Source organism: Nerophis ophidion, linkage group LG03 (genome assembly GCF_033978795.1).
Source record: "Nerophis ophidion isolate RoL-2023_Sa linkage group LG03, RoL_Noph_v1.0, whole genome shotgun sequence".
In the NCBI taxonomy this organism is placed as follows: Eukaryota; Metazoa; Chordata; class Actinopteri; order Syngnathiformes; family Syngnathidae; genus Nerophis; species Nerophis ophidion.
This window is the reverse complement of record NC_084613.1, coordinates 29,366,415-29,391,420: the sequence shown is the minus strand read 5'-3', so window position 1 is coordinate 29,391,420 and position 25,006 is coordinate 29,366,415. Positions and strand designations below refer to the sequence as shown.

The 25,006-nt window shown below is 38.5% G+C and overlaps 1 protein-coding gene across 1 annotated transcript in view; it reads left to right on the top strand.

The window, feature by feature from the left end:
- The window catches only part of LOC133549419 (RNA polymerase II elongation factor ELL), a 96,174-nt gene extending 72,180 nt beyond the window's left edge, over positions 1-23,994 (top strand). Inside the window, exons 7-12 of the mRNA XM_061894802.1 lie at positions 95-212; positions 3,602-4,085; positions 9,403-9,466; positions 9,781-9,952; positions 10,014-10,058; positions 16,737-23,994. Of these exons, the coding sequence (XP_061750786.1) occupies positions 95-212; positions 3,602-4,085; positions 9,403-9,466; positions 9,781-9,952; positions 10,014-10,058; positions 16,737-16,847 (994 nt within the window). The 3' untranslated portion in view covers positions 16,848-23,994. The remainder of the gene's footprint in view (positions 1-94; positions 213-3,601; positions 4,086-9,402; positions 9,467-9,780; positions 9,953-10,013; positions 10,059-16,736) is intronic.
- Positions 23,995-25,006: the final 1,012 nt, after the last annotated feature.

Sequence of the window (25,006 nt, the reverse complement as noted above, 5' to 3'; positions counted from 1 at the left end):
TCATAAATCCGCCAGCTTCATTATCTACGTGCTTCCTGTTTAGCATGACAGCCCATTGACCTGGCCATTACTGTGTTCTTCATCTTGTCTTCAGGAAGCTTCAACCACTCCACACTAGTTGCCAGTTGAAAAGTCCCCAAGCCAACCAGTCATTCCACAAAACTACCGGGGACTCTCCTTCACAACTCAGCCCTGCCAAGACGCTCTCTGCGGTATTGTTCACTTTGAATACTTCGGTTTTTCTCTCGCTGTCACGAAACAAGGTTGCAGGTACAAAATATCTCCTTAATTAGTGTAACGAGGCTTTCATCAAGCTCTTTTGAGCCACGTTTATTACCAGCATATTGCACAACACAGAACCAAAGTTTTAATAGTGCTAAGGCGCAATCTGCTTAGACTGCATTAAAAAGGCTGAAAACCAGGGGTGTCCAAACTTTTTCCAACAAGGGCCGCATACTGAAAGTCAAAGCATGGGGAGGCTATTTTCAAATATTTATACTATATGCTGAAGACAGATATTACAGTGGGGCCAAAAAGTATTTAGTCAGCCACCGATTGTGCAAGTTCTCCCACTTAAAATGATGACAGAGGTCTGTAATTTTCATTATAGGTACACTTCAACTGTAAGAGCCAGAATGTAAAACAAAATACATTGTAGGAATTTTAAAGACTTAATTTGTAAATGATGGTGGAAAATAAGTATTTGGTCAACCATTCAAAGCTCTCACTGATGGAATGAGGTTTTGGCTCAAAATCTCACGATACATGGCCCCATTCATTCTTCCCTTAACACGGATCAATCGTCCTGTCCCCTTAGCAGAAAAACAGCCCCAAAGCATGATGTTTCCACCCCCATGCTTCACAGTAGGTATGGTGTTCTTGGGATGCAACTCAGTATTCTTCTTCCTCCAAACACGACGAGTTGAGTTTATACCAAAAAGTTCCATTTTGGTTTCATCTGACCACATGACATTCTCCCAATCCTCTGCTGTATCATCCATGTATCCATTTTGGTATAAACTCAATTTATCGTGTTTGGAGGAAGAAGAATACCGAGTTGCATCCCAAGAACACCATACCTACTGTGAAGCACCTTACTTGTTTCCAAACTGTGTGTAGTAAAACGGCTGATGAAACAAAACAAGTCATCGCCACAGACCCACTAGCTGCGGAAGCTAGTTCTCCAATCAGCTAAACAGACTCAATAACTCCACGGTGACGTTTTGGTGAATTTATGAAACTTAAACAATACAAAAAGAATGCCATTGCAAGTTAATAATACTAACACGGACACTTGTAAACATGTTAGCATATTATTGAATGTTAACGGCGCTAGCTTCAATACATTTATGATAGCAAGTACAAATATGCATGAAAACACCCCTACAGACATCACACATAGGACGGTTTAGTAAGTAGGAATTCCTATAGTTGTATTGTAAAACTTACAAACCTTGCTTGGAGCGATGACTAAAGAATCCATATGAGTAGTAACGCTAGAGATGACTAAAAGACGGAACGGCACGTGTACTTCCAGTTGAGAGCTCTAAACAGAAGGAAATAGTGTCGACATTCACCCCACAGCACCTGCAGTGAGCAAACACGTCCAAAAGATGACATCATAGCATAAACAATAACACACAATTTCAGTGTCTTTGCATGTGTTTTATGAAAACTATTCGCAATAAAAATCCATAAATGAGCTGCACTGTTTTATAAACTGCAGGGTGTAAAGCATAGGAAAAAAGTAGCGACTTACAGTCCAGAATTTATTGTATATTTAAAGACACAGCTATTTGTTGTCGGTCAGGGGTTCTTAACATTGTTTACTTCGGGTCCCAACTTTTACAGTACAAAGTAGTACTGAAGTAATATTAGCACTGGATTAGTAATCTTACTCTTGATTTTAATCCTATTCAATAATTATATCTAACCTATCGATACTTACAGCGTACACCCTTGTCAAATGATAACAAACCATATGTTAATCACACAGATGAATATTTATTCAACACATAATTTTTAGGCTTATGTCAAGCTAATTACAAACAAATATATTTACTGCATACGGACTCATAAATGAAAGTAAGGAATAAAGGACTTTATTGTCATTGCGCAAGTACAACAAAATGTAATTTTCAGCACAAACCCGTTGAAGAGCAGACATACATTGTGCAGGGCGACAGAACAGAAATGCTGATGGGTCGCCACATTGAAGGTGGGAAAAAGGTGGACGTGGGGGGGTGCAAGTAAAAAAAGACAACATTTGATGCCAGACTGCACTCCTGTTAGGTGGGGTACGTACAAGTGTGGGCGCGGAAAAAAAAGAGATTCACGGTAAGCACATTTACACACGTTGGTGAAGCTGCAGTCCTCTGTCACCCCTAAGGATTTAAGCCAGGGGTGTCAAAAATACGGCCCGCGGGCTGGATCAGGCCCGCAAACCGGTTTCATCCGGCCCGCGGGATGAGTTTGCTCGGTATAAAAATTAGTTGAAATATTTGAATGAAAGAAACCGCTGTTCTAAATGTGTCCTCTTGATGTTGCAAAAGCAATTATTTGTATCTTTTCAGATGATGCTCAATATGTAAAAAAAATAAACCACATGTTAGTACATCAGTCAAGGTAAAATGAGCAACCTACATCCTGTAATTTGATTTTGATATAATTTTTGAATCATGATGAGATTGAAAATTAACACCAATGAGTTGACTGATGAACAATATCACATCATTTTTCAGAAAGTATAAATAACAACAAATTAAAATAGAATACTATAAACAACAACAACATTATGATTTATACATTTTCAGAATGTGCTTGTTCTATTTTTAAACAAAGAAAACAATCTGAAGTTGTCTTTATTTTTAAGTTATCGTGTCGTGATTTTACCAGTCCGGCCCTCTTGGGAGTAGATTTTTCTCCGTGTGGCCCCCGATCTAAACTGAGTTTGACAGCCCTGATTTAAGCGGTGGCTACATCAATGTACATACAATTATGTTGTACTAAAATAAATAAACTACAATTAATAACAAATGTTTCTTAACTAAATTATTTAATAAAATATAAGTGCAAATTAAAACACAGCTTCACCACTTTAGTCATCATTTTGCCATTAAGAAACCTCTCTATGACTTTAGCTCCAGATGTCTTCTGTTTGATATTATAATTACTGCCACAAGTGGTGGAAAAGTGTATTACAACTGAGTAATGAGCTGAGAAACAGATCATTTCTGCACAACCCAACAATGGTTAAGAAACACTGTTACAGGTGACAAAGCGTATTATTTTAGTAGTACAATCTCAGCCTTTTATCATTACATTATATCTTTTTTGTCACATTTTTACTGTTGTTTTTTGTCGGATTTTTTCAATAAGCTGTGGGCCCACAAGACATGAGCAGCGGGCCGCAGATGACCTTAAGTCCACACTTTGGACACCTGCTGTAAATATGCACATGTTCCAAAAAACTGATTATTTCCATTTTTAGTGCAAATCTACTGAATAGCCACAAGCAAGTCCAAAAAATAGAGCGTTAAAAGGCATTTTGGCAAATGTTTTGACAGTAACTAAACACTAACATATGCTTTCTTTCCTGTAGAAACGCCCTGTGCCTTTGGATCCCTCCAACTGCCAGACCCCCAAAAAACAAAGATTAATAGACCCTTGCTTGCCTCGGCAGTCTCCATCTCAGGGAGACTGCGGCGCCAACGGGACGTCCCAAAGCTCCTCCAGCCACACCGCTGCTGGCGTGCACATCAAAACAGAGCAAACCAACAATCATCTCCAGGCGCGTCTTAACGGTCTGCAATCGCCGCTGAAACTGAACGCATCGTCTACAACTACTACTGCGACTACGACGACTACTACTACTCCCAAAGTGGAGAGGACCGCGCCGGCGTCCACTGCACTTAGCCCCAAGTCCCCATGCTTGAACACAAAGGTTTGCACTGACGAGCAAATGCACAATGGCCAGCATAAAAAGAAGAAGTCCAAAAAGCACAAAGAGAAGGAGCGGGAGCGCTTAAAACCAGAGTGGATCGAAACCAGCCCAGACCTGAAGAAGAACAAGGAAAATCTCAAAGGTAAGTTTGACAAATATTCCCACACCACATCCCGGTTTGAAGGTTGCAGCCTCAAAGGTCTTTTAAAAGTGTATTTTCATGTATTTTTGGCGTAGATTATGCATTTTTACATACAAAACCAGTGAAGTTGGCACGTTGTGTGAATCGTAAATAAAAACAGAATACAATGATTTCCAAATTCTTTTTAACTTTTATTCAAATGAATACACTGCAAAGACAAGAAAGACGTTTGAACTGAATAATGTAATTTTTTGCAAATATTAGCTCATTTGGAATTTGATGCCTGCAACATGTTTCAAAAAAGCTGGCACAAGAGGCAAAAAAGACTTACAAAGTTGAGGAACACTCAATAAACACTTATTTGGAACATCACACAGGTTTAACAGGCTAATTGGCAATAGGTGGGTGCCATGATTGGGTATAAAAGCACTTCACTTCCGTGAAATGCTCAGTCATTCACAAACAAGGATGGGGCGAGGGTCACCACTTTGTCAACAAATGCGTAAGCAAATTGTCGAAGAATTTAAGAACAACGTTTCTCAACGAGCTATTGCAAGGAATTTAGGGATTTCACTATCTATGGTCCGTAATATCATCAAAAATTTCCCAGAATTTGAAGAAATCCCTGCACGTAAGTGATGATATTACAGATCTCAGATCCTTTAGGCTGTACTGCATCATCAAAGCGACAACAGTGTGTAAAGGATATCACCACATGGGCTCAGGAACACCTAAAAAGAAACTGTCAGTAACAACAGTTTGTCGCTACATCTCTAAGTGGAAGTTAAAACTCCCCTATGCAAAGCCAAAGCCATTTATCAACAACACCCAGAAACGCTGCCGGCTTTGCTGGGCTGAGCTCATCCAAGATGGACTGATGCAAAGTTAAAAAGTGTTCTGTGGTCTGACAAGTCCACATTTCAAATTATTTTTGGAAACTTTGGACGTGGTGTCCTCCGGAACAAAGAGGAAAAGAACCGTTCCAAATGTTATAGGCGGAAAGTTGAAAAGCCAGCATCTGTGATGGTATGGGGGTGTATTAGTGCCCAAGGCATGGGTAACTTACACATCTGTGAAGGCACCATTAATGCTGAAAAGTACATACGGGTTTTGGAGCAACATATGTTGTCATCCAAGCAACGTTATCATGGACGTCCCTGCTTATTTCAGCAAGACAATGCCAAGCCACGTGTTATAACAGCGTGGCTTTGTGTTAAAAGAGTGTGGGTGCTAGACTGGCCTGCCTGTAGTCCGGACCTGTCTCCCATTGAAAATGTGTGGCGCATTATGAAGCGTAAAATACCACAACGGAGACCCCGGATTGTTGAACAACTTAAGCTGTACATCAAGCAAGAATGAGAAGTAATTCCACCTGAAAAGCTTTAAAAATTGGTCTCCTCAATTCCCAAACATTTACTGAGTGTTGTTAAAAGGAAAGGCCATATAACACAGGGTAAAATGCCCTTGTGCCAACCATTTTGCAATGTGTTGATGCCATTAAATTCTAAGTTAATGATTATTTGCAAAAACAAATTAAGTTTCTCAGTCCGAACATTAAATATCTTGTCTTTGCAGTCTACTCAATTGAATATAAGTTGAAAAGGATTCGCAAATCTTTGTATTCTGTTGTTATTTACAAATTACACAAAGTGCCAACTTCATTGGTTTTGGGTTTTGTATAAAAATGGCTTAAGGAACTAAAAATATCAATTCTGCTGACTACAGTTGTATTGACAACAAGATAAAATCATGGCTACTAAAGTCCGTAGTAGAGATGGGCACCAAAACCTGGTTCTATAATGGCACATGCCGACTTTCTGTTCTAAATGTAGACTTGGCCACATTCAAAAAGTACCATATTTTTCGGATTATGAAGCGAACCGGTAAATAAGGTGCATTCACAAAATTAAGGGAAAAAAGATGCAGAAATATATTGTCTTGTGAAATTAGTTATTTACTCTTTTGTAAATGTTTATTTACATACTTTAATAGTTTCTGTAACGGAGCTGTAAAATGGCTCATCAAACAAAACAGAAGTAATTTTCATGGATCCACTACCTGCGGCAGCTAGCTTTTCAAACAGCTAAACAGACTCAATAACTCCACAGTGACGTTTTGGTAAATTTACTTAGGAATTTGTAAGATTGAAACAATAAGAAAAAATGCCATTGTAAGTTAATTATACTAACACAGACACACGTAAAAGTGTTGGCACATTGCGTATTGCCAACAACGCTAGCTTCATCACATTACGATAGCACGGGCAAATGTGCATGAAAACACTCCTATAGACATCACACCTGAAACGGTTTTAGTTATATTGTAAAATCTAACAAATGTTCCTTGGAATGATGAAGAATTTGTACGAGTAGAAACGCTATGGACGATTACAAGACAAAACGACACTCTACGTCCGGTTCAAAGCTTTAAACAGCAGGACTTCACATTCACCCAGCGGGACCTGGAGTGAGCAAACTGGTCCAGAAGATGGCATCATAGCACAAACATTACCTCACCATTTAAGTGTCTTTGCATGTGCTTAATGAAAACTATTTGCTTTATATCTGTCGATGAAAATAATTCCATTATTTAGCCGCATCGTTTTATGAGCCGCAGGGTTCAAAGATCAAGAAAAAAGTAGCGGTTTATAATACGGAATTTTCAGTACTTGGTGATGATATTGTAACGTCCTGTAAGTAATGCAGCGTGTCGACACAAGCACACGCAATCTGACACTCTTTTTAAACTTTATTGCCGACAAAAACACACCAACAACAGCCCTCATAATACTGTTAGCGCTCCCCTAGCCTAGCCTAGTCAGTAGCCACAACAACAACACATCGCTTCCTCATTGTCCACCAATGACGATTACAGCAAGCCAGGTTGCCTTCAGGAACACCCATATTTTTGAGTATCAAACATTACAATTTAAGTAAGTCGTTTTTTGCATGTTATGTAAATTCTCTATTGCTGCGATATTTAAGACAATATATTATAGATTGCTGGCCCTGCGATGAGGTAGCGACTTGTCCAGGGTGTACACCGCCTTCCACCCGATTGTAGCTGAGATAGGCACCAGCGACCCCAAAGGGAATAAGCGGTATAAAATGGATGGATGGATATTATAGATTGTATTTTTGAATATTTAATGTATATTATTGAAGTATTTAACTTACGAGTCAACTTTAATATAACAAAATTCCGCAAAAATAAAAAGGCGAAAATCTGAAATACCGGTTTGGGCAGAGTTTAATTCATTTTAGTATAAGCTAAATTGTAAACGATACCCATCCATAGACTGTACAATATATTTTTTTATTATTAGAGTATATTATGATGACTACTATACTAGAGTAAACAAGTGTAAAGGTGACTATGTGGGTTGTGTTTCATGTCTAGATGAGCTCTTATAATTCAACATTTTTTTGGGAAGGTCACCCGGCTTCCTCCCACTTCCAAAGACATGCACCTGGGGATAGGTTGATTGGCAACACTAAATTGGCCCTAGTGTGTGAATGTGAGTGTGAATGTTGTCTGTCCATCTGTGTTGGCCCTGCGATGAGGTGGCGACTTGTCCAGGGTGTACCCCGCCTTCCGCCCGATTGTAGCTGAGATAGGCGCCAGCGCCCCCCGCGGACCCAAAAGGGAATAAGCGGTAGAAAATGGATGGATGGATGGATAAAAAGTTTTTTATGCTCTCCCTCAAGGGTTCTTAAACTGGTACGCGGGCTCCCTCTAGTGGTACGCCAAAGATTTGATTAATTTTTTAGGTAAAGTGTTGCGACCCCAAAGGGAATAAGCAGTAAAAAATGGATGGATGGATGTTTTCTATTCCTATATACCAACACGGTGTTACTGTCCACACTGTGTGTAATATTACAGTGGCCAAACACTCTAAATAAAACCTCTGCCTAGTATTCAATGAATACTTAAGTCTACTATGTTATTGTATTTTTAATGTTGGTCATTATGCTGGTACTTGGAGAGCCAAGTGTTTTCTGAGGTGGTACTTGGTTAAAAAAGTTAGAAGAAACACTGCGGTTTACCTATTAAGTATCAAGATTCAATATTGTTTTCTTGTCATATGCACAGTTCAACAGACAGTTTGCCGTACAATGAAAATCTTACTTTGCGAGACCAACCTTTAACCAGTCACACGGTACTTAGCTAAAAAATAAACAAACAAAATAAAATATTTAAATATTTTATTTACAATTAATACCTTTGTGGAAATAAATTTACCAAGGTCCCGCCCGGAACCAGTTAACAGCGCTAAACGAGGGACTATGCTCAAATAATTAGTGCCTCCCAAAAGGTAGTACAGTACACGCGTCTCATTTCAATAAGCCCTTAAATGTATCTTCTCCAGGGACAATACTGTAGAAATGATACGTGGATAGGGACGGCGTGGCGCAGTGAGGGAGTGGCTGTGCGCAACCCGAAGGTCCCTGGTTCAAATCCCACCTAGTACCAACCTCGTCACGTCCGTTGTGTCCTGAGCAAGACACTTCACCCTTGCTCCTGATGGGTGCTGGTTGGCGCCTTGCATGGCAGCTCCCTCCATCAGTGTGTGAATGTGTGTGTGAATGGGTAAATGTGGAAGTAGTGTCAAAGCGCTTTGAGTACCTTGAAGGTAGAAAAGCGCTATACAAGTACAACCCATTTATCATTTATATACTTTCAAGTAGTCAGTGTACAGCTTTATGATATACTGAAAATGAGTCAAGCTCATGTTATGCTTCAGAATGTCGGCTTACATGTTGGTGTGAACCGCAGCTCACCATTGCGGCCTGCACTCATGCTACCACCACCATGTTTGACTGTTGACATAACAGAATTATATTTGTACTATACTTGTGTTGCCAGTTGTTTTTGCAATAATGACTGCATGTGGATAGTACATCTATACTGCTACATTCTACTCTAAAGTATACTTCCATATTGTCTCTTGGGAAGATATACTGATTTGGTCGAGTTCAGTGTCCAAAGGAAGTGCACAGAATGGGTAGATTAGCCAGTCTGATTTAAAATAGAGCAAAGTGGTTGCCAGTAAGTGTTTCCAGAACTCTTTACCAAGTCCTCAGTCTGACCTTTTCTGTTGATGATTGACCGTGCAACAGCTGGGTGACCTACGGCCGAGTAAGTCAGCAGGCGACGTCGCCGCTTCCTCGGAAACGTCTGACGTCACCGCCCTGCCTGGTCTCGTGTTACCTCTCCCGCGGGCCGTTATAAATGAGTCTTTTAGCCGCTTACACGACGCTGACCTTATCGCATTTGCACTGAAGGAGCAACGTGTGTGCGCTTGTTCTTCTTTCAGAGCACGAAGGAGAGAAAACGCGAGCGAGTCCAAGCACAGCAGATGACCTGCCGGACTATTTATTGTGAGTTTATTGAAAATTGTGGCTGCGACTGGGAAGTAGGATCTGTGTTTTCCACACGAGTCTGTGTCGAAACATCAGTCACCATCTCCACTCGCCTCAGATTGAAAACACTCACATAAAATCGAAGGCATTAAAACACATGTCTGCGTTCACAAATCATCCTTGAAAAATGTCTTTGAACACAACATTTCAACATCTGTGCAACACATCACACTGCAAAGGCTCGTCTTGTCCCTATCCTGCAGCGCCCTCTGCTGGAGGTTTGAGGACACACACCCCCATTGAAGACAATTATTTTTTCCGCTGCCTTTTAGAAAATACTGCACAATATCAGCAATGGAGCAGCGCGAGCAGTACAAGGACGACTTCTGCTCCGAGTACGACGAGTACAGAGCTCTTCACGACCGCATCAGAGCCATCACAGAGATGTTTGTCCAGTTAGGCTCAAAGATCAACTCGCTCTCGCCGGGGACGCAGGAGTACAAGGTAGCACCTGGCACACATCTTCAACTTGAACACCTCTGAACTCACCACACATGTTTTGCAGCTCATGGAGGAACAGATACTACAAAAGTACCGGAGATATAAGAAAGTAAGTATCACTTATGTGATCTTACTCTTAGTTCCATACCAATGTTCTGTCAATGAAGGTGTTTGAACCACAAGGGGGCACTGTTGCCTAACACTGGAATGTGCAGAAAGCCAGTTTAGCAAGTCCAGCACAGAGCAGGGATGACCACGCCCGCGCTCTCCTGGTGCTAACTTGATTGGTCGCTGATTTCTCATGCAGTGTGCCAAAATTAATGGCTGTCTGGTTCATTATGACACCTGTTGAACGAAGGAAGCACGCTTTAAGTAAATGTGATGAAAAGTTGACACTCGCCAGTCGTCATTGTTGTAGGCACAATACCAATGTGAGCAATTTGCAAAATGCGCAACCGCATTTTGCAAATTTATATAATGTGCAATCTTTTTGCAAATTGCTTCCAGCTATATATTTGAATAATGTGTGGTGCACATTTTGCAAATCAATGGGCGCAATTTGTATAATGCACAGTTTGTATAATGCACAATATTTTTGGCAATTTTGGAAATTGCTTCCAGCTATATATTGATTTTGTTGGAAGTTCTGGCTACTATCCCTAACCCTAACCCTTGATGACATCTGCGCAGTGTTGGGAGACTGTTTTGCTGTTCTTCTTCTGTTCGATGTAGCTTTCTGTGCAGAATTCTGCTAAACTTCTTCTTCAGCCGTCCTCAAACCATCCATTTGCACGATTGCGCCATTTTCAAACAAAATCTCGTCTTGCGATATGCAAATTGCTTGTGCAGAATGAAAATGACGTATAATTTGCAAAGTGTGCGAGATTGGTGAAATGCTTACAAAATCATCACGCCAAAAGTGTACACACTGCCAGCAGCCAGGAAGCAGGAACATCCACTTTTAGGGGTAGGTTAGACTTGTTTTCCATGTTAATACTGTTAAATTGGATAAAATTGTGATTGCCGGTGGCATGATCTAGTCCACTGGTGCCCACACGTTTTCTGCAGTCGGGCTACTTTTCAATTGACTAAGTTTCATTTATATCTATTTATTTATGAAAGAGAGGTGTTTAACGAGTTAAAGGCCTACTGAAATGAGATTTTCTTATTCAAACGGGGATAGCAGGTCCATTCTATGTGTCATACTTGATCATTTCGCAATATTGCCATATTTTTGCTGAAAGGATTTAGTAGAGAACATCCACGATATAATTGGCAACTTTTGGTCGCTAACAGAAAAGCCCTGCCTTTACCGGAAGTCGCAGACGATGACGTAATCCGTTGATGGCTCCTCACATCCTCACATTGTTTTTAATGGGAGCCTCCAACAAAAAGAAAACAACAATTTCCCAATAAATTTGAGCGAGGATGAAAGATTCGTGTTTGAGGATATTGATAGCGACGGACTAGAAAAAAAAAAAAAAACGCGATTGTATTGAGACGGATTCAGATGTTTTTAGACACATTTACTAGGATAATTCTGGAAAATCCCTTATCTTTCTATTGTGTTGCTAGTGTTTTAGTGAGTTTAATAGTACCTGATAGTCGGAAAGGTGTATCCACGGTGTCTTGAGGCCAGTGTCTAATGGAAGTCAACGGCAGCTGTACGGACGGCACAAGCTCAGCTGATCTCCGGTAAGTGGCGACTTTTTACCACAATTTTCTCACCGAAACCTGCTGGTTGACATTTGGTAGGGATCCATGTTCGCTTGACCGCTCTGATCCATAATAAAGTTTCACCTCCGGGAATTTTAAACAAGGAATCACCGTGTGTTTGTGTGGCTAAAGGCTAAAGTTTCCCAACTCCATCTTTCTACTTTGACTTCTCCATTATTAATTGAACAAATTGCAAAAGATTCAGCAACACTTTTGTCCAAAATACTGTGTAATTATGCGGTTAAAGCAGACGACTTTTAGCTGTGAGTGTGCGCTGCGCTAATATTCATAACAGCCCGTGACTTCAAGCGTACACGTCATCATTACGCGACGTTTTCAAGAAGAAACTCCCGGGAAATTTAAAATTGCAATTTAATAAACTAAAAAGGCCGTATTCGCATGTGTTGCAATGTTAATATTTCATCATTGATATATAAACTCTCAGACTGCGTGGTCGGTAGTAGTGGGTTTCAGTAGGCCTTTAAAGGTGTTTAAAGATAATACAAGCATGTTTAACACATGAAGACAAGAATATAAATTGGTTTATTACTTGATTCTGATGACTTGCATTGATTGGAATCAGACAGTGGTGCTGATAATGTCCACATTTTCAAATAGAGAAGAAAAAATGTCCTCCTTTCTGTCCAATACTACATGAAAGTGGTTGTTTTTTGCCATCTTATTTGTCCAGCTTTCATCCTTTTTTTTTTTAATACACTTTACAAGAAATAATTCGGCGGCAAACTCCCAAGTTTGCTAGCTTGTGTGCGCTAAAACCCCGAGACTCTTATTTTGTTAGCGATGGGCAGGATGAAGCAGGGCTTTTATTGTGTAGACAGGAACTGTGCAGTCGGTCTTGAGTTATGATGTCAGGGACGGCGCGAGAGTCTGTTGAAATAAAGTGTTTCTCGCCGTCCAATACGACATGAAAGTCGTTTGTTTTTGGCATCTTATTTGCCCAGCTTCCATACTCGTTTTTATTACACCTACCGTATTTTTCGGACTATAAGTCAAAGGTTTTTTCATAGTTTGGTTGGGGATGCGACTTATACTCAGGAGCGACTTATGTGTGAAATTATTAACACATTACCGTAAAATATCAAATAATATTATTTGGCTCATTAATGTAAGAGACTAGACGTATAAGATTTCATGGGATTTATCGATTAGTAGTGACAGATTGTTTGGTAAACGTATAGCATGTTCTATATGTTATAGTTATTTGAATGACTCTTACCATAATATGTTACGTTAACATACCAGGCACCTTCTCAGTTGGTTATTTATGCGTCATATAACGTACACTTATTCAGCCTGTTGTTCAATATTCCTGCGATGAGGTGGCGACTTGTCCAGGGTGTACACCACCTTCCGCCCGATTGTAGCTGAGATAGGCACCAGCGACCCCAAAGGGAATAAGCGGTAAAAAAAATGGATGTCCACTATTCTTTATTTATTTTAAATTGCCTTTCAAATGTCTATTCTTGGTGTCGTTTTATCAAATAAATTTCCCCCAAAAATGTGACTTATACTCCAGTGCGACTTATATATGTTTTTTTCCTTCTTTATTATGCATTTTCGGCAGGTGCGACTTATACTCCGGAGCGACCTATACTCCAAAAAATACGGTAACAAGAAATACATTGGCGGCAAACTCCGTAGGCTTACTAGCTTCCTGAGACTCTTATTTTGTTAGCACAGGCAGGATGAAGCAGCGCTTTTATTGTGACGATAGAAATAAAAAGTGTTTCTCGTTTTCCTGTCGGGTAATTTTTTTATCAATACTGAGCTCGCATCAGCCAGCGTCATCTCACCATCCTGGTGTGACCTGAATGTCCATCAAGTCCCCAATGTGACGTCTTGCTGAAGATTGATTTTTGAGTCTATTTTTTTAATGCCTGTCATCGACTGACACAACCTCCGCGATCGATCGGGAGCTCGCGATCGACGTAATGGGCCCCCCTGCTTTAGTCTATGCTAGCCCTATGTGGCCCTTTTGTTGTGAAAACTTCTCCACAAGCTGTCATGATGTTTTCCTTCACAAACTATTAGGAACCCTGACAATTGACGTTTGTTCCACAGGCAGTTGTAATCATACTTGCCAACTTTGAGACCTACGAATTCGGGAGATGGGGGGGATTTGAAGTGGGCGGGGTTAAGGGGGAGGAGTATATTTATAGCTAGAATTGATGGAAATTCAAGTATTTCTTATATTTATATATAGTAGGGAGAAATTCGGGAGAAGCACTTAAATTCGGTAGTCTCCCGGAAAATTCGGTAAGGTTGGCAAGTATGGTTGTAATGTGTTGTTAGATATTTTAAACAATATAGGTCATCTAACGCTAGATATTCACTAAGATTTCTGTGAGAAAAACTATAGATTTCGGCCATTTTTTAAGTCATGCACGTAATCTATAAAGACTTTGAGCTCCAAGGAGCGCAAGGCGTGGTCATTCCTTTCTAAACTCCTGTGCAGGAAAGGAAACCAAAAGCAAAATTTCTGTTTCTTTAATTCTGCTCCGTTGGGAAGTGTTGTTTTTAAGGGTGGGAAGATTCCATGTAATCTCTGGAACTTTCCATGAGACGTTCAGCTCAGGAATTTTGGAACAATATAATAGTGGTTGGTTGCTTTCCACTATTTTAGAATTTAGGTTTTTTTTTTGGTTTATTTGTAAGACAAGGGTGCTGTTTTTTGTTTTGATCTTTCATTTTCCAAATTTAGACTTCCTTTATTGTCATTCAAATTTGAACTTTAGAGTACAGAAAGGAACAAAATGTTGCAATAGCTCGTTGTAGTGCAGGATAATAGAGCAATAAGGGGCAGAGTGATACATTTATAAAAGAAGGTGCATATACAGTAATGATCACTGTACATATAAATATATTGCACTTTTGCATATGCATCCACGTTTATGGATGTGTGTTATATTGTCTTTATAGTCCAGCGAGTTAATCCGTTTTTGGGGAGGAATTGAGGGGATTATTATGACGACAAATCAAGGTGGCGTGGTAGTAATGGAACTTTTTGGGCAAAAAAATCGGTAAATTCTGAAAAAACTTTCGAAATGTAATTGTAATCTTGAAATCAATTTTTAGTATATAAATATATATATATATATATATATATATATATATATATATATATATATTCTTTTAAATGTACCATATCCATTTTAAATAATCTAAATGATTGCTTTGTCATTAGTATTAAAATGTTTATTTATACAAAATGAGTATTTGACAAAAAAGTGAACATATACACATACAGTATACACATTTTTAAAATCTAAATCCTATATATATATATATATATATATATATATATATATATATATATATATATATATATATATATATATATATATATCCGCGGTTGCCCCCGCGACCCGACCTCGGATAAGCGGAAGAAGAGGGATGGATGGATGGATGGATGGATATCTATATATATATACATATATATATAGATATCTATATATATTAGTGCTGTCAAAATTAATGAGTTAACTCATGTGATTAATCACAAAAAAATCCCACTTAGGAGGTGTCCTTTTTTTTTATTTTTTATTTTTTTTTTCTTTGTCATGAAAAAGGGAGGTTTTTGTCATGAAAAAGGGAGGTTTTTGTAGTTGGTGCACTAATTGTAAGTGTTTATTGTGTTTTTTATGTTGATTTAATAAAAATACGTGTATATATATATATATATATATATATATATATATATTTTTTTTTTTTTTTTTTTAAATAAAAATTAATAAAAAATTCTTCTGCAGCCCGGTACCAATCGGGCCACGGCCGCGGCCCGGTACCGGTGGTTGGGGACCACTGTACTACACTACTGTATTTTAATGTTGTCATTATGGTGGTACTTAATGAATACTTAGGTCTACTACACTGTATTTTAATGTTGTCAATATGGTGGTACTTAATGAATACTTAAATCTACTACACTACTGTATTTTAATGTTGTCATGATGGTGGTACTTAATGAATACTTAGATCTACTACACTACTGTCTCTCAATGTTGTCATTATGGTGGTACTTAATGAATACTTGGGTCTACTACACTACTGTATTTTAATGTTGTCATTATGGTGGTACTTAATGAATACTTAGATCTACTACACCACTGTATTTTAATGTTGTCATTATGGTGGTACTTAATGAATACTAAGGTCTACTCCACTATATTTTAATGTTGTCAATATGGTGGTTCTTAATAAATACTTAGGTCTATTACACTACTGTATTTTAATGTTGTCATTATGGTGGTACTTAATGAATACTTAGGTCTACTCCGCTGCTATATTTTAATGTTGGTCATTATGGTGGTTCTTAATAAATACTTAGGCCTTCTACACTACTATATTTTAATGTTGGTCATTATGGTGGTTCGTAATAAATACTTAGGTCTACTACACTACTGTATTTTAATGTTGTCATTATGGTGGTACTTAATGAATACTTAGGTCTATTGCACTATATTTTAATGTCGGTCATTATGGTGGTTCTTAATAAATACTTAGGTCTACTACACTCCTGTATTAGCATACACTACTGTATTTTAATGGTGTAATTATGGTGGTACTTGGAGACCCAATGGTTTTCTGAGGTAGTACTTTGTGAAAAAAGTTTGAGAACCACTGCTTTAAACATTATACGGTCAGTAATCAGATCAATGCACACATCAGTATAAAAATGAGTGGGGAGACTCCGACTGGTTAGCTCACTGGCAAGTTTCCCTCAAAAATACAGCCTCAAATAACTTTAGATTAAACCCTTTACCATGGTTGTGCAAATACATGACAGAAATGCATTTAATTAAAACATTTAAAAAACGTTTACGGATGACATTTTGACAATTGGAGAGGGGCACGGAGAGGGACAGAGAGATCCACCCACTTTTGTCATTTGTTCCTGTAAACACCAAATTTAAAAAAACCCTTCCAACTTGGAAAATTCTAGGAATTTTGCTGTGCTATTTTTATAGCAGTGCAGTCATAAAAAATGTTTACAAAATGTCCCATGCACTAAAATTGCTGAGTACTGACCTGAGGCCTTTTGTTTTTCTAGAGGTTTCCTGGCTACCGGGAAGAAAAGAAGCGTTGCGAGTACCTCCATCAGAAACTGTCACATATCAAAGGTCTGATCTCAGACTACGACCGAGCACGGGAACTCTCTTAGTGCCAACGGCCGCTACTAACAGGGTTGCAAAAGAGACTGGACCAAAAAGACTGGCAGTGGACCAAAAGACGCTAAAACAACATTCACTTTAGTCCTCTGTGAGATGATGGAATCAAGGAGCGACTTCTCAACAAAAGTTCAAGGTGATGGTTTTAGTGCTGGAACAAAATGTCCTGCTGTGAACTGGGCAGATGTGCAAGTGAAAGCCAAATCTTTTCTCTTTTGATCCTTCCTGCCGAAAAGCGTTTTTATTCTCTTTTTTCAAATGAAGTATTAAATTGATGGTACAATCAGTCTTAAGGGGGGAAACAAAAGCTACTAGTCGAGTCTTAACCGACACATTCAGTCACTTTATTAACTAACTTCAAGAAAACACAACCTCGTATTTAATTGCCGTACATTTCACTGGGGCTCCTAAACAATGTTTTTATCTCACCAGCATCTCTCGATCAGTGGCTCTCAACCTTTCTACACCCTGCAAAGACACATTTGACAGGTCATTCCCATATGGGGTCGCGGGGGCAGCAGCCTAAGCAGAAAAGGCCAGACTTCCCTCTCCTTAGCTGCTTTGTCCAGCCCCTTCCGGGGGAATCCCGAGGCGTTAACACTTCCAATACTGCATATCTATTTATTTCTTGCATGATTTGAGAATCTTGGTGGTTATTATAATATTGAATTAATATTTTTTAAATGAGACGACTACCACTATCCCCGGCAAAAAGCATATTTGAAACAGAGCACTTTTGCGTTAGTAACTTTTTTATTACGCTCAAAACATTCATCTATAGCGATTGTGCTTGAAACAACATACAATTACTTCAATTGTGAACAAAAAAAAGCTATTAAAATGTATAAAATAATTATTAGAGTGGCCTCTATTGGAATTATGATAAATGTGTTCTTTAATGCAGATTCAAAGGAATTTATAAACTTTATTTTGATGTTACCAATAAATATTATGACCATTTCTGTACTTCTGTACGTTCATATTTTTTTCTTAAGGAGGTACACATACAAAATAAGCAGGGGATCAAATATTTTCCCCATCAAATCTATAGTTTCACTAAATTAGAATACCGTACATCTGATTTCAGGAACTCAATTCTGCGCAGACCACTAGTTTAGAAATATTCTACTTTTTTTAGCTGTAATTAGGTATAAGTACCGAATTCAGTACTTTTATAGGTACTACCGGGTACAGATTCCCGTAAAATCAAACGGTACCATATTTCAATAATTTTGTTGCACCTATCGTCACTTACGGTTGCAGACAAGCACTTGGCGGCCAAACAGGCATATTCATATTCATATTCATTAGTCTCTAGGTAACGTTGCAGTGTTGTATGCCTGCTAGAAAGTGCTTAAAAGCAAGTGTTCACTTTTCAAAATGCCCAAGCTCAATGCTAATTTATATTGGATATACACTGAGTAGCATTAGCAATTTTACATGGCAATTTCATTACGTCCAAATTTTTTAAAGAAAACTACAACTAAGATGCAGGTTACAATCAAACAGCTGGTGTGTAATAAGCACAGTACCTACAGAAGGGGTCACCAACCTTTTTGAAACCAAGAGCTACTTCTTGGGTACTGATTAATGTGAAGGGCTACCAGTTTGATACACACTTAAATAAATTGCCAGAAATAGTCAATTTGCTCAATTTACCCTTTAACTCTGTTATTATTATTAATAATTAATGATATTTATCTTTGTGGAAACACTGATCATCTTAATGATTTCTCACAATAAATATTTATTTTTGATGACATGTTTTAAATAGGTTAAAATCCAATCTGCACTTTGTTAGAATATATATAACAAATTGGACCAAGCAATATATTTCTAACAAAGACAAATCATTATTTCTCTAAGATTTTCCAGAACAAAAGTTTTAAAAGAAATTCAAAAGACTTTGAAATAAGATTTAAATTTGATTGTACAGATTTTCTAGATTTGCCAGAATAATGTTTTTGAATTTTAACAATAAGTTTGAAGAAATATTTCACAAATAGTCTCTGTCGAAAAAACAGAAGCTAAAATGAAGAATGAAATTAAAATGTATTTATTGTTCTTTACAATAAAAAAATTAATTTACTTGAACATTGATTTAAATTGTCAGGGAAGAAGAGGAAGGAATTTAAAAGGTAAAAAGGGTATATGTGTTTAAAAATCCTAAAATGATTTTAAAGGTTGTATTTTTTCTCTAAAATTGTCTTTCTGAAAGTTATAAGAAGCAAAGTAAAAAAATTAATGAATTTATTTAAACAAGTGAAGACCAAATCTTCAAAATATTTTCTTGGATTTTCACATTCTATTTGAGTTTTGTCTCTCTTAGAATTAAAAATTTCAAGCAAAGCGAGACCAGCTTGCTAGTAAATAAATACAATTTAAAAAATAGAGGCAGGTCACTGGTAAGTGCTGCTATTTGAGCTATTTTTAGAACAGGCCAGCGGGCTACTCATCTGGTCTTTACAGGCTACCTGGTGCCCATGGGCACCGCGTTGGTGACCCCTGACCTAGAGTATTCGTAGTACACGACACGAGACAAGACTGGCACATTCAACTTTATGGCAAAGACTACTTCCTGACAACACAACTGAGACCAACTGAAATGAATGCATTTTTGCAAATGAGACTCCGAAGTATAAGAAAACATGAAATAATGACGCGGTCCGTTTACCTCGGAAGTCGGAGCTGAGTTGTGAGCGTTCCAGTTACAAGGTCGGAAATCAAGACGGTCACATCCACTAAAGCTATTCTTGCACTTGCCTTGTCCCAAGTATAAACAACTTGTGGGAAAATATTCACTTTCTGCAACCTTCAGACGCTATTGCTCGCGATTAAGTACGTACTGTATATACCACGGTTTGTTTGTTTTTTACACTACAGTAACATCACGATGTAAATGTTCAACGATAAATCATATATGGCTGATTTAGTGCGACAAAACCTGGTTAGAAGTGCTAATAACAGATATTATAGAAGCTTAAATTATTGTTTACATTCAGAGTAGCCATCTTTGAAGGCAAGTGGTGAGAATGCACTGACTTGCCTAAAGCAGCAGTAGAGTTGACAAACAAGTTGACTTTTTTGCTTAGTGTTCAAATGTATCCATTAAACCATATCAATTGTAATTGCAGTCTGCAAAGTATGTGAAAATACAGTATAAACATCACAAAATGCCACATATTCAGTCAGCCGCTCTGAACTATTGCTGTCACAGTAGAAACACTTCAGTAACGCTTCTGCACTCTGACCAGTCAAAATGGAAATACTAAAAAATTAAAGAGAGATGTGCTGTTTATCATTCACAATCCTCTGTATATATGTATAATTGTAAGCGCAAATACGGACAAAGCGTCAAATTGATAACACAGCTAAGTAGACCTCTGGACGATGGGAGGATTCAGCCATTAATCTAGAAATTGTTCATCTGTGACATTCAATTTATAACCTGAGACAAAGGCAACTGAAGACATTAACCTTGTTAACCCTTTGTGTGCATGATTAATTCTTCATTTAAACGGAAAGACATGGACACCCTATTGGTCGTCATCAAAGTGAGAGCAGACATTGTACAGTAAGATATAATTTTATTGTTTGTATTTCTTCTTTAGCACTTAGCAATACTGCTACATGATGCTTAGTTTTTCACCAAAGATGGATCCGCTTAGCAGTGTTTGGAAAACTCGTAGCTCATTCTTCTTATATTCAGGATCAAAAATATAAGGTTCTTTATCAACATTTTACACAAAGTTATCGTTCTTACAAAGTGCTCTTGGTAACATATTATCCCTCAAAATGGCTCGGGAATCTCTGTGGGGTTGATACTATTTTGATCATATCTATTTATTCACAAACTTTGCAAGTCTTCCGGTGTCATACATCAGATATGTACGATAATACTGTAGTTTCAATATAAAGACAACTTGTTTTTCCATTCTACTGGTACTTTAAAATGTCCGACGAGGAACTGAAAAATTCACATTTCTTAGTACAAATGGAACGCACAGTTTGCATTATCCGTATTTTGGAAATCCCAATTACACCAAGGGGTACTGGTACTTACCTGTTGAGAACCACTGATCTAGAAGACTATATTGTGAGTTTATTAGAGGGAATATTATCACGATCATTTCCGGTTTCTGGGTGTCACCCACGCCTAGCCTACCATGAACTGCCTTTTTAAAAACAATCATTTGAACGACGAACACAACTTCTCTCCTGTCTGCTGCTAACACCATGTTTGTTTACCAGTACAAAGCACACAATGTTTTTGTCGTTAAACAGGCTCACTTATTTGCCATTTTTGCGTCGGAGGAAAGCGTGAGAGCGCTGAATGTGACGACTTGTTACACGTACTTTGTTTTAGCTCTAGCCGAGGTTCAAGGTTAAACCCCGGTGTGGAATAATTGGGTGTAAGGAACAGAGTGACCTCTGGGGGGGTGCCAAAAGCCAACAAGCGCTAGTGTTGCTGATGCTCAGGTAGGACATCTTCAAAACAATGTGGGATGAGATTGTGATGCTTTCAATTGGATGGGAAAAGTGAAGCTAATTATTGCCTTAACGTGCATGTCAGACATTTACACACATCTGGCATCTTTGTGCTGAACCCTGCCCGAGTTTTCTGAGACTTCATGTTTATTTATTTACTGGATACTAGTCTTATTCTATCGGTGCAGTTTTTTTCCTGTATGTGTTAATGTTGTTTTTTGTTGTTTTGACTTAATATTCCGAACAGCATTATCCAATCCTGTCGAGACAAATCATTACTGCAGCATTGTGCTCTTTTGTTGTCGTTTAATTACAGGAATACACCTAACAGACTTACTGCATACATACAGTCTCGCGAGACAATTTGTTGGATTTGCATTCCGGGTTGTTTGAAGAATGTGGGACTTGTGTCTACGCACACATGAGAAGAAAAAATATTTATTAGCACTGATAATTGTTTTTAATCCAGATTTTATTGAAATGTTTTGCTCCGCTGTGGTACTTTAAAGAGCGTATAATTGGACACAATAAGTTCACCAAAACCAAACAAAATGGAACTTAAAATTTCTTTTATGCAATTATAAGTGTCTACAAAACAGGCCTGATAAGGCTTTTTCACCAATCACGGAAGGATTAATTACAAATTATATTAATATAATAAAGTGTAGATTACCAAGTAATCATTAATAGAATCAAATATGTTGGTTATTTTTTCTACAGCAGTGATTCTCAAACTATTTCAGAGTTGGTCCAAACATGGCATCCTGTAGTCACCTGAGGGGCTTTTGACCAATCGTTTAAGAGATTGGTCAAAAGTAACTTCCATGACTACAGAGCGCCACGTTTGGGACCAACTCTGAAACCGAGATGTCCATACCATACTCTCTGCACAGCTCTCCCGTCCAAAGGCAAAACCCAGTAACTAAATTCTGGTCAAAACTGAGCTGATAATAATTTTGGAGATCCTCGGTGATATGCTTTACATTAGTGTATGCGATATTGTAATTTGATCCGTAAGTAAGCTGTTACGCGCATGGCAGGACCTAGCAACTACCACATAACTGCGCAGATACAACAGAAAAACCTAGTATCTCAAGGGACCAATCGGAGCTTCTTTGTCAGTCGCCTTATTGTCTTTAATGAGACATTTGCACGAATGGGGGCCGACGGTCAACCTGATTATGTGATATTATGGCACGAGGGGATATTTGGAAGATTGGCCCAGGACGTTGCAAGCACCTTCATTAAATGTATTGTTGTTGATTCTTCCCCTTGCATACTCTTTTGGGCAGATAACTGTGGAGGTCAAAATAAAAACTGGACGCTGTACACGGCTCTTGCCCAATGTGCAAACGCAGAATGGGGCCCACCCGAGATTGTGATAAAATATCTGGAGAAAGGGCACACGTTCATGAGAGCAGATTCAATCCATGGCTCAATCGGCAAGAAAACGAAAGCTCGAGAAAACATCTATACGTTTGATGACTTTGTAGATCTTTGTAAGACAGCATCAAGATAGATTGGTTTTCCTTTGTTTTCTCAAAATCAGCTAGAAGTGAGTTACTAGGTTTTGCCTTTGGAGGGAGAGCTCTGTTCAAACTGGTGTGCAGGCTCCATCTAGTGGTACGCCAAATTAACACTTAATTAAATATTCCAACACAGTGTTACTGTTCAAACTGGTGTGCAGGCTCCATCTAGTGGTACGCCAAATTAACACTTAATTAAATATTCCAACACAGTGTTACTGTTCAAACTGGTGTGCAGGCTCCATCTAGTGGTACGCCAAATAAACACGTAATTAAATATTCCAACACAGTGTTACTGTTCAAACTGGTGTGCAGGCTCTATCTAGTGGCACGCCAAATAAACACTTAATTAATATTCCAACACAGTGTTACTGTTCAAACTGTCTGTAATGTTACAGTGGCCAAAAATATTAAATAAACCCTCTGCCTTGTTTTTGATAAATACTTTGGCCTGCTACGCTACTGTATTTTAAAATTGGTCAATGTGAATTGGAGAGTGTTTTTTAAGGTGGTTCTTGGTGATAAACGTTTGAGAAGCACCTGCCCTTGAGCAGCAAAATACAAGTGTTGCCTTTTCATGGACACAGATTTGAAGCAAACGTGTATGTAGTTTCACACTGTTGCCACCACTGAAAGTGCTATGTTGTGTCATCTAATTAATGCCTTGTGAAATGCAATAAAAACAACATCACAGTTATACTGATAAAAAGCCTTCTGACATTTAAAAAATGTGTTCTAGTGAGTTCGCCATTTGCATGATTAGAAACATCGCCTGAGTTGTATTAGTTCTGCTGAGTAGGCGCTATTAGTTTTCTCTGTCCACGTTGGTTACAGGTGTGCCTTGCTGGTGCAGGAACAACACGGTCACGAAGGAATGTGAAATAAAACATTGTCTTAACAGAACATTACAACAATGTACCGAGGAGAACAAATGTATTTATTGATTTCTTTTTTTTGTTGTTCTTTTACGGGATTTGTCATCAATAAAACCTTAACACGCGAACAGTACGACGAAAGGGAATATATTTTTGCAACGCTGATGCAAATGTCATCTTTGTGAGGACAAAAAGGAAAATGTATTGTCTCGTAAAATGAAAATTTGCTATTAAAGCTATTTTCAGTTTGACGTGTGGAGAGTTTATGGAGATGTGAACGTGTGAACAGGACACTAAATGCACATTTAAAAGAATGCAACTGTCAACATAAATGGGAAGTTATTTTGCAGATTTTAAAACATGAAACCAGATTTAGCTAAGATGATTTGGCATGGCGTAGTGGCTAGAGCGGCCGCGCCAGAAACCTGAGGGTTGCAGGTTCGCTTCCCACCTGAAATCGCTGCCGTTGTGTCCTTGGGCAGGACACTTCACCCTTGCCTCCAGTGCCGCTCGTACTGGTGAAAGGATGATGATTGGTGGTGGTCGGAGGGGCCGTAGGCGCAAACTGGCAGCCACGCTTCCGTTAGTCTACCCCAGGGCAGCTGTGGCTACATATCAATCAATCAATTAATGATTATTTATATAGCCCTAAATCACTAGTGTCTCAAAGGGCTGCACAAACCACGACGTCACCCTCGGTAAAGCCCCCCTAAGGGCAAGGAAAACTCACACCCAGAGGGACGTCGGTGACAATGATGACTATGAGAAACCTTGGAGAGGACCGCATGTGGACCAAATAGACAACTGTCCATCGAATCAGTCACACCTTTATATTGATCATGATACACGCAGCATGTAAGTACAACTACAGTTCATATGCTGTTTGGCTAGGTGTGTACAAACATAAAATAACATTTTACAGATACTGTAATATAATGGTTGATGTTTTTCAGTCAGTACAGATTGGTTTATTATCACATTGTGTTGTGCGTTACATACACAAACGTGTTTCGTGCTGATGTAAAAGCTAGCTTATCTCTTGCCGTAGTTATCTTTTACAGCTAATACCGTAGCATGCCTGTTTTACTACACTAGTAAAGTTCCTCAGTGTTCGCTCTTACAATAACAATGTTGCTAGTTTGGTTATTATAAAGTTCACAGAACGTAAATTAAGTATTGTTGACGGTTTTCGAAACCGGTTTTTAGAGGTAAAATTGCTACCATTACCTGCATTGCTAGCCATCAAGAACAAGCTGTTTTTTT